Genomic DNA, 11,221 nt, shown 5'->3' on the forward strand with positions numbered 1-11,221 from the left:
TATTCCACTGACTAGTATTACAAATTACACTGACATGTTTCTTCATACTGGTAAAACATAGAACTACAGTAAACTGTTTCACAAGGTGTTTGGAAAAAAACATATATAAGAAATTATTCTTTCCTCTTCTTCTATGATGAAGCAAAAGTTTAGTTTTAAAGTAATAAGAACAGTCAATATAGAGCTGAATATATTTGACATATTTAACCTCACAAATAAATAAATATATACAAGGGAGGTTACAGCATGTCAACTACAAAGTAGAAGCTTTACATTGTAGAATTGAGAGCACTCAAGAGCATCTAACTGACACAGACAGTTTAAGATTACTACATGGTAGTAAAAAAAAAAGAGAAAAAATCTTAATTCAGCAAAAATTTATGTAGCTGTACATTAAACTGATAGGTTACAGCTCAGCTTCATTCAGGATACTGTGTTTGCTTTTTATTTATATTTTACTAATCTATTATGTTTTCTTGATTCCTCATTTTTCCAGGAATGTTTTGTTTTCCTTCTCTTCACTTCTGAACACCTTAATCAGGTAGAAATCTCACAGTAAGCTGCTATGTGAACACTATTATCTACAGTAGTTAAGCAAGTGGGATGATAAAATATAAGTTCAGTAAATGCTTGTACACAATCTCTCCCAAAATTATTTCCCTTATTAAAGATACCTGACAACACTCATCCCTGTTAATAATTACATTGGAAGTGAATTGGATTGACTTTCATTCATACTACCATGTAAGAATTTGCAGTTACAAGACTGAGGTTTTGTTAAGGTCCGCGTAGCGGCAGCAGTATTTCTGGACGGAATACCGTCAGGACATTCTCCTCCCACCAGGTGTTTGCAGCCAGGGTAAATACTCTATTTGTGCGATCACAGCATTAAACGATCTCTGCATGCAAAAGTGCATGCAAAGAGCAAAGAAAGGCACAAATCTACATCCCTGAACATCCACCTGCTTGGCAACTGAAAAATAGCACAACTTTTTGGTCATCTTCTGAATACAGATAACTAAATACCTGTCTAAAAATACTTTAGCCAAAAAAATAGCCTTTTTAAAAAATGTAAATTTGCATTAGGAGACATTCCCATCTGAAAACTGTATTCGAAAATATCTTTGATGTTTTTGCCTTTGTCTTCAGCAACATGTGCATTTTTAAAAAACCTGCCATGGGGCAAGACATGCTTTGTGAGGAGTGATGCACTTTTAGCAGTTATGGCCACATGCTAATGTATCACACATCTACAGAGATTAAAACAAGTAAGCATTTTATGCTTTTGTCTGTTCTCTGCACACACACACAACTCAGTGTCATTATGCACACAGTATAGCAATGCAAAATTCCCTACTGTTGCCTGAACACTGTTTAAACTCTGCCTCCACCAGTCTCAATCAAGTCAACCAACAGGGAGGCAGGAGAGGGATACCGATACTGATACTGTTACGTGCCTGGAAACATGTTATTTACTTATTATTGGTACATGTATTCCAGGTTATTCTAATGTTGCAATGTCATATGATGGAGGCGTCTATACATACAGTATATCTGAAGTACAGAGACTGACAAATGAACCCATGGGATTACAAAGTATTCATCTCATATTTAAATACTTAAGTTTTAGCACCTTTTGTTGTTCTTAGATTGTCCATGGTATGCATTGTGGTTTCTCTCTACTGGAGAGAGTCCAGTGGAGGGCTACAAAGATGATCAGGGAACTGGAGCATCTCTGTTATAGGGAAAGGCTGAGAGAGCTGTGCCTGTTTAGCCTGGAGAAGAGAAGAATGACAGGGGATCAAATCAAGATTTACAAATATCTAAAGGGAGGGTGTCAAGAGGATGGAGCCAGATTATTTTCAGTGATGTCCAGTGACAGGACAAGAAGCAATGGGCACAAAATGAAATACAATAAGTTCCATCTGAATAAGAGGAAGATTTACTGTGAGGGTGACAGAGCACTGGAACAGGTTGCCCACAGAGGTTGTGGAGTCTCCTTCTCTGGAGATATTCAAAAGCTGCCTAGCTCCGATCCTGTTTAACATGCTCTAGATGACCCTGCTTGTGCAGGGGAGTTGGACTGGATGATCTTCAGAAGTCAGTTCCAACCTCAACTACTCTGTGATTCTGTTTCCTCTGTCATATTTACTGTGTGCATTATTATAAAAATATATGTGGAAAGAGATCTAGGTATATATTTATATATCTATATAGAGTTGAATGTCTTCTATTTTGTTTAGTGAAAAAGAACATTAAACATATAATTGTGATGGGAGACATTGCATTTTATACATACCAATCAACAAATGTTGAAAAGTGTCTTTGTGTAAACTTTGGATTTACTTATGTACTTGTTCTGCACAGATGCAAATGATACGTATGGCCGTCTGTTTACATACATATCAATAGACTTAAAATTTGCAAGAGCTACTAGCAACCTGCATGCCCTTCTCAGCCAGCACATCTATGTAATAAGGGTCTTTCTATGTAAATAGCCTGAATTTACAGCACATACTGTTTTGGTAAGCAAGATTTGCATGAGTAGGTCTGTTTAGTCAAAAATGGTTTAAAATAACCCTTTAACACTGGTGTTATGGTTTTATTCACTGATGAATAAAGAACAGACAGCACTAGACAGTCAAGAAGCAAGAATCTAAGAAGTATTGTAAAAATCCATATTTTTCAAAAGAAAAAGACAATCAGCAAACTGTTCAATAAGAGTTTGCCTGTAATGCATCACATGCCTGCTAGTTTCTTCAGGAGTCAAGACTTGCTTCTGTTTGGAATATATAATTTAGAGTTTGGCTTGTGGCTCTTCAGTCTTAAAAAATATTTACACAGGATTACAATTAGCTGTCCAGGTATCATGTTGGCTGGCACACATTTAAAAACAGCTCAATCAGCAAACTGTTCAATAAGAGTTTGCCTGTAATGCATCACATGCCTGCTAGTTTCTTCAGGAGTCAAGACTTGCTTCTGTTTGGAATATATAATTTAGAGTTTGGCTTGTGGCTCTTCAGTCTTAAAAAATATTTACACAGGATTACAATTAGCTGTCCAGGTATCATGTTGGCTGGCACACATTTAAAAACAGCTCAATACCATAGTGGAAAATTGTCTTTTTCCACAGCAGTAAAAAGGTAGAGAAATAGGTCCTCAAGTGTAAGCTGTTAACAGGAGAACGTTATAAACTGTGAAAAAAATAACTAAACAGGTAGCATTCTACAGCATCCAGTATTCTCAATTCCAGGTAGACTTTATGTCCTCCTTTAATTTAAAAACTCCAAAAGACCAGTTAGAACTTCGTGCTGTGACTAAATGTCTCCGACATGATGATATTTTTATAGAAGTTTTCAGAGTGAGGATTGCAGTATCCCTTGACCTTGTCAATAACCTGGTGGACAGGGATGATTGACGTCTGTTCTCCATCCTCTTGGGCAAATTTTGAAGATGGCTTGTCAAGAAAAATGTTCTCTAGGAAGTGGAAAAAGCAACAACAAGAAGTTAGAGTTTCTTAAGCAAACTCATAGTTCAAGAGGTGTGCCACTCCCACATAGATATGCCTTCAATTGCCTCTACTGCTGAATGAAATTACTGCCCTAAAAGCCAGAGAACAAGTTTTTGTCTTGGCATTGCTTCTTCTAAATTATTTCAAGACACCTGGTTTTGTAGGCAGACCTCTCAGGTGTCTCCTGAAATTATCCCCCTATTCTTTTGCTTAAAGTGTAACTCACTCCTACAACCTCTTAATATATATATTAATATATTACTGTTGATGCTTTGAATCTTACAAACTAAAACCATTTCAATAGCATTGGAAAAGGAGTGACCTCCACAACATCTGGTAAATAACATTGCCACACAATCAAGTAGTGGAAAATGATGGTAAATTGATTTAATTATTTCAACAGTGGAGGTTTTAAATTATGCACAGAAATAACATACTCTGTGCAGAATGTAGCAAAAGCTAACTTGCATCTTAAAGCAGATAATCAGAGACAAAACTGGCCTAAACTTTGTGCTTGCCTACCATCACTTTGTTTTTTCCATCATGTGGAGGGTATAGACTGAACAGCTGTGGGGAGCAAAAGATGCAGAAAACTGGCATCCCTTCAGAGTTCATGTGCTATAAGCCGAGGGCAGAGCTGCAGAGAAAGAGGAGCAAGGCAATTCCCAGAAGGGCTGGGAAAGTCTGCTTCAGTAGCTAACTCTATTGCTGTTCAGGGAATGGTCGGTAGGTAGAGCTCATGTAGTGAGCAATGAGAAGGAGAGCGCTTGCATCTCCTTTTCTAAAGTACATTGTCCTAATGAGCTGTCTTATCTCTTTCACTGTATAAAGCTGGAATTAATTCTCTTAACCCAGGCAGGGCTTGGACCATCACAAGCCTTCAGTAAGATCTTACGAAGCAATGGTTTCTACAAGTGACATTTTTGATGGCTGCTCACAAGACCTTGGTGAAATCACCTTCAAAAATTCCTTGGTAAAGGATCATTTAAGAATTTAGCATGTTACTTAAACTACGATTTCATACTTTTTTTTCTTATAGAAACAAAGTAACTAAAAATAAACAGAAAAGTAACCCGCCCCTGCAGAAGTAATGATATCAAGCCATAAAAGAGTATAAAGTGTTGCAAAGGAGAAATGGATTGCAGACTGAGAAATCAAAACAGTTTCACTCATGAAAAAAAAGAAATAGGCATGTTCAGGCATATCAGGATGATTTTTTAAAGCACGCATGAATGTCCATGAGTTGCAGCAAATAACTCCATGTCCAATAGCAAACTGAGGAGTACTGTGTGCCTTTCAAATGTATGTATTTACTAGCCAATAGTACAACATTATGAAGTTTTTCTGCACATTGAATGTCTTAATACAAAGACGAAAAGTTAATTCTCAGTCTTTAGGGAAAGTTTTTGAAATTCCTTGCGAATATGTACATTTTTTTTCACAAGGCATCATTACATTGTTAAATAACAGCTATTTCCTCATGAAATTTGCATGCACAGGAATTATGTAAGGCCTTTGAAACCAGTGGGGCCCTCTTTTTTTTTTTTTTTTTGGCTCAATGGGCTTCACACCCATTAAAATCCTGTACCACTGAAATAAATGGGACTTGTACCACCAAATTCTCCCCAGTAATAATCTTAACTTCTAATTCATAGAAGTGCTATGTGTATGGTATTTAAGTACCATCTACAATAAGTTTGTGTCACTCATAGACATCAGGGCCACAAGATGCCAAAGTGATTTCCTTCATGCACCCAGTAGGGTCTACCCAACATTCGTGTCCCAATCCGTGCATTCTGCATTCAACCAGCAGTTCACAGCACGGCTTTCAGACATATATAGCTTGTCATTCAGACTTATTTTGGGTGTGACTGGATATGAAAAAACAATGGCCAGAAGACTAATTCTATCATGGCCATAGACCAAATAGAAATACAATATCCTAAAATTCCTGGAACAATGTTTAAAAATATTAAAAAAAAATTCTAGGACTCAATCAGATTGTTTTTTGTTTTTTTAATATATGCAGACTACTGTACACAGGCATTAACATCAGGACATGGTCTGTTTTCTAGCTTCATGCCTCATGCAGAGTGCAGACACCCAGAGTTTGAAGCACACTTATCCTTCGATTCAGCATCAATGGCGAAAGATGTAATAGCGAGAAACAAGAAGCATTTCTGATTAGCAAAGTCCTTTGTGTCATTGAAGACGTCATGCAAGTGGCATCCCTCCACCCTGTTCAAACCATGCATTCAGCAAAAGCAATTCTCACTTTACCTGTAATGTTCCACCACTGATGAGGAAAGGGTCTTAGAAGACATTATCTATACCACAAACACATGAATGCTTGTGTCAATTCCAGGGAGCACATTACAGCTATATTAACAAGAGCTGCCAAGACATGTAGCTATTACATTATTGGCCTGTAATTTAGCTAAGACGTCAAACTGGCAAGTTTGGCTGTATTAAAAATCAGAATCTTAATGTTATGTTGTATTATTTTAACATGCAAGATACGTCAGCATTTAAAGACCTAACTTTAGCAAAAAATCTCTTTGTCGTATCACAATAAAATGTGCATTTTCAGAGGTCAAAGCAAAATGTCCTAAGATTTCAAAAATATAGAGAAAACTGTGGTATGCCCTTAATGTCCAATAAACAATGATGTTACAAGCTATGATTATATTACCAACTACAACCCCTTTTAAGAAATAATTTACACATTAAGCTCACCACTTTTGAAAAAAGTATGTGAGCATGTTCCTAACCACAAGTTTCTTTTAACTTACTTCTTATCTGGAACTGTTTTATTTTGCTTCAAGATCGCATGGCAAAACCTCCAGCACTAAGTCTCTTTAATTGTCAGACTGATAAAAAACCCTGAAGCCAACAAAACATGCAAGCATGTTTTTATGATTAATTCCAATACCAAGGGTCTAAAGGCTGATCTGCCACAAGTACGACCGGGAATTCTGTCTGAAGAAGAGAGAATGTTCTGCAGGGGAAAGGACATGATGCCCTCCTCCTCTGCTATTAAATTAGTAGCAGCTCTGTAATCAGTGGGTTTTATAGACATTGTTTGTGGAAGACTGCTGACAAAAGTTTCCCTTCATAGGAGAGAGAGCTGAAGACAGCTTGCTTAGGGCAGCTGGGAGTGTGGCACATCAAACCCCAGATGGCAGCAGGGACAGACTGGTGAGGCACTTGCCAGCTGTGTGCTCTCAGCCTGGCTGTGAATGGCAGTCCCGAGGGCAAGCTCAGGTACACAGGGAATTTCTAAGATACTGCTCACTTTTTGCTGTATTCAAAGCATATGTACTCCAAGTATATTCTTGTTAACCAAAAAAGATGCAAAGTCTTAAAATACCTGATGTACAACCTCTCACGCTAATGGGTGTACTGAATGTTGGTTAATGGCTACAGCCAAAAAGAATAATAACATAATTCTTAAAAAAATATGAATTCTAGACAAAAATTGGGTGCCTAACTGTACCAGTTAACGATAATCGATAAAAATAAGAAGGTATTTCCTTGAAACTATGCTACATATCAAGAAATGAGACTGTGCCATCATAAATGAGACCTCGGGGTTTCTGAAATAATGTATTCTTAAGAAACAAGGGAACTTTCCTTCTGGTAAAATAATCTATTTCATATCTAAAACTTTGCTTCTAACAAATATTTTAAAGCAAGAAATATATATTTGGGTTAAATATGTTTGTAGACTATTTCCCCTGTGTTTTAGAAGAGGATTCTGCAACAACGTCATGTGATTTTATACAGTACAAAAACATGAGTTCACAAAATGTGTCATGTGATTTCATACAGTACAAAAACATGAGTTCACAAAATCCCAGTGCCAAAAAAATCCAAACTATTGAAGGGATTTTCTGAAATATTATCTCAGACATAAGCAAACAGACTTGTAAATCATTCCAGCTCCTCTCTTTCTGTGCTTCTTTAAAGTGTTCTTAAAATGAGCACATTGTTATGGCATGAGTGGAATAGAGATGATGCCTTTGGGATACCTCATTGACATCGAGATAAATAAGTAGCAGATGGGGCATGCTAGCTATAGAAGGGAAAGGTGATGCATACATTGGGAACACAGTAGCAATTTCCAAGTAGCCTCTATTTGTTGCTTTACCCATAAATGTGTTACAGTTCAATGGAAGCAGTTTGACCAAATGAATCAGTTGTCAACCTGGATTCAGAAAACTTGACTCTTGTTCCCAGTTGTGCTGCTAGCTTTCGTGTTACCTTGGGCAATGAACATTATCTCCCTGTGCTTTGGTTACTATATGTTTACAATCGGATAATAAGACTTACCTTCTTTTAGCCAAAGAGGTTTGCTTTTGTCATGACTACATTGTTTACTATGGGAACATACCCAGATCAGAACTATGTATTGGCTGTATTGTATAGTAGGTTAAGATTCTTATTAAACAGTAATATATATTTTACAAATTCTGAAAGTATACAGATTGGTGATATTTTCTCACATTAACCTTTGGATGGAAATCCCTACAGTATCTTTAACATGAAACTACTTATTCACAGATGCACTGTGTTGGAATGCAAGAACTCACCTGTATGGCTGTTTCTTTTGCAATATGTATTCGTTGTAGATTTTGATTTGGATGTTAAGTAGGTTGAATTTGAGCCAATGGAACTAGAGGACAAGGATTTCCCAAGATTATCAGAACTCTTCTTTATAATATTTGTTGCTGTTTTGCTCCAATCTAAAAATGATAGAAAAGTTTCACATAAATAACTACCGTAGGTACTAAAAGCCCAATTTATTAAATTATGAACATTTTAAGTCTCAGATGCATTTCTTAATGTTTCTTATAACAAATAGCCTATCCTTTTCCTGTTAGATAGCCTCTTTGGTCCTTAAGAAGCACAATAATCATTCCAACTTGATTTACTTTGCTGTTTACCACAGTAGTTAAAATTGGTGGCTTTAACACTCTAAAAATCATTTGGTTGAATGGCAGAACTGTAAGTAAGATCTGACTTTTCAGGAGGCAGGGGAGCAGTGAAGATCTGTGGCAGTATAAGGTTGCCAAAGTTCCATCATTTGAACAGAGAAATCCAAAAGGATGTATAGGAAAGAGATGGATTGGAGGATTTAGAGGTCTTATCATTTGAGGGCTTGATCTGCTGAGGCAGATACTACATACTAGTGGATTTGCAGTTGTTGTTATAGGGTTTAGCCTATTGGTGCACTGTTAATAACAATGAATAATCATGGTTATTCAGTAGTTCACATTTGAAAAGTTTTGTCCGAACTATTAATATAATAGGCTCTCATACTAGAACAACTTCCAACATTAAATTAAATATCTAATACCAATAAACTTACTGAGGAAAACTTACTGCAAAACCTCATCACAAGTGTCCCAATAGCAGTATCCTGCAGAATAAATGTATCTAACTGCTTTTGTATCATATACTGCAGGCAGGTACAAATACTTTCACACTTTAGTGTTGTTGTTGTTATCATTCTAATTCACTGAACTGCAATGAAATTCACAAAAATTCAAACCAAAGACACATGGGCCACTTTAGCCTTGGTTTCAATCAAGACAAAGATTTTATCCTAAATCATTGTTATAGGGTACAGGTTACTATTTGTCCAGTTTATCTATGGCAGTGTTGCAAGGCTTTGCCTTGTTTGTTTCTTTGCTTTATCATAGCATGCCCTAAAGGACACTTCAGTCAGATAGGTATGCAAGTTCACATTTGGCTTATGTTTCACTGTTCTGCCTGCAAACTGTGTCAGGTTCATGGAAAATAAAAACAGCTGGTGGTGATGGACAGGTTAATGCTAGGTGAAATGACAGCACATTAACTACCCTAATGAAATACTCAGAACTTTCAGGTTTTTATTTCTATCATACACACAAGCTGCACAACTGCTGCGTAAAAATCTGGAAACAATTTCATCCATCTTTGTTTTCCAGTTCAGGAGTTACAGCATGAACCACATGGAAACTGAACATGTGAAACAATCTGGATGCCTGATCAGCATGAATATGCTTTTCCTCATTTGTATTAATTCCTTGAAGTCATGAGTTTTCTTACAAGAAAGTGAAAGCATAAATATTTTATGGTGTATAATGGGAATGCATTCCCTAAACAAAACAGAGCAAGACAAAGCAAAAGTCTTGATAGCAAAGCAGCTACTTAAAAAACCTTGAAACAAACCTTGGATGTCAAGAAAGAAAGGACACGACTATTTGGAGCACTGTTATTATCCTTGATAAACTGGCTTACCTTACTAGGCAATGAGCATATGCCACCTCACATCAACTGTAGATTTCAACCCTGGTCATTGAGCAAGAACCATATGAGCAAGATTTATATGGTCCAAAATCATTACATCAGATAGCAAAGCAAGATCCAGTTGGCTAAACACAGGAGTCTAATTCCACCTGGGATGGCCAAAGGTGCAGGAGACTATAAACACAGTGTCCCCAGTGTTGCACTTCAGAGAGTCCAAATCAACTATTCTCCTTTCTCTTTGAGAGTCACAAATAAAGATGAACTTCAATTCTGGAACCTAGTCAGGCTTCTGCTAGAGGAATTTCCCATGTTTTTGGGACTCTAATGGTGTCTCCAAATTACATGGTGATGGACAGAACAGTTTGAAAAGGCAAAGATAGAAGCAGAAGACCTCAGAGTCTTTCCATCTGCCTTTTAAAAATTTTTCCACCATCAACTTAACAGTCCACACAATTCAGTCAACATACTGTAATGTAGAAGAAAAAGAATAAGATAGGCTTTTGAATGACAGAGTTTGAATCTCTGGATCTTTATTTATTTTTTTTTTTCGGGAGCCAAAGGGCCTTCCAAAACCATGCTTATAGCATCACAAAATTTACCAGCTGCAGTCAGTGGAAAAATGAAAGAGAAGACTTGAGAATTTTAATGAAGTGATATCTGAAAAGTCCCTTGGCAATTACTAGTACTGAAGTGAAGTGACAGCCTATGATTAATCTGTTTTTCCACATCTCTGGCTTACATCGCATTATATTAAAAATAACATAGCAAGCTGTTTACCTGGACTTTTATGGACTACTGCAGCACCTAAGGAGTGGAGCTGTGAATTGTTTTTACCTGAATTGTCTGCCAGTCTGAATCTGCCACAACAGAGATGTCTCCTCCATTGTTTCTGCACATTTTCTTTCATAGCGCAATGGAATACAAATATAAACAAACCTGTGACAAAAGCAAATAAATTGGGAATTAAGCATGCGTTTATAAATAATTAACAGATTATCTGAAGTCTGTTAACAAAAGACTATGAAACACAAGCAAAGGAAAATCATGTTAAAGTTTTCTTATTGTCATATATCTACATACCTATTTAAGAGGTATGGAAATTAATTAAAGCTTTCCCATCCTCTAGCTGCTAAGTAGGTGTCTGGGATATCAGAAGAGAGAGAACAGGACCCCTTTTATTGACACTTAATTTAGATCAAGCTCTGTGTGGATCTTTTAATTATTTTTTTGTCTTAGAGGAAAAAAATTAAATGTTTTTTGTCTTTGAACCAAATGAATATTTTGCACCCAACAGGACTGCAAGAGGCAGATTTCAAAGTAAATACAGACACTATTCTATTAGCAAGAACATATTTCATCCCCTCCTGTTCCATATCTACAGAACTGTGGGTTTCCTTCTTTTAAAATCCACAGTGT

The 11,221-nt window shown here is 36.7% G+C and overlaps 1 protein-coding gene across 1 annotated transcript; it reads right to left on the reverse strand.

The window, feature by feature from the left end:
* Positions 1–3,268: 3,268 nt before the first annotated feature.
* Positions 3,269–10,738, reverse strand: LOC104461778 (G-protein coupled receptor 126-like). Its single transcript, XM_010073478.1, has 3 exons — positions 10,640–10,738; positions 8,104–8,256; positions 3,269–3,477 (listed from the first exon to the last, which is right to left on the reverse strand). Exons 1-3 carry the CDS (start codon positions 10,710–10,712, stop codon positions 3,299–3,301), a joined length of 405 nt encoding a protein of 134 aa, XP_010071780.1. The 5' UTR covers positions 10,713–10,738; the 3' UTR covers positions 3,269–3,298.
* Between the last annotated feature and the right edge of the window lie 483 nt (positions 10,739–11,221).

This window comes from Pterocles gutturalis, unplaced genomic scaffold, assembly GCF_000699245.1.
Source record: "Pterocles gutturalis isolate BGI_N339 unplaced genomic scaffold, ASM69924v1 scaffold20082, whole genome shotgun sequence".
Taxonomy (NCBI): domain Eukaryota; kingdom Metazoa; phylum Chordata; class Aves; order Pterocliformes; family Pteroclidae; genus Pterocles; species Pterocles gutturalis.

What these genes read in the sequence shown, in the direction of transcription:
- LOC104461778 (XM_010073478.1), bottom strand. Translation starts at nt 10,712, where the DNA reads ATGAAAGAAAATGTGCAGAAACAATGGAGGAGACATCTCTGTTGTGGC. An exon ending in CAGACTGGCAGACAATTCAG is followed by an intron (nt 8,257 to 10,639) that starts GTAAAAACAATT and finishes TATCATTTTTAG; the next exon opens with ATTGGAGCAAAACAGCAACA. An exon ending in CAAAAGAAACAGCCATACAG is followed by an intron (nt 3,478 to 8,103) that starts GTGAGTTCTTGC and finishes TCCACTTCCTAG; the next exon opens with AGAACATTTTTCTTGACAAG.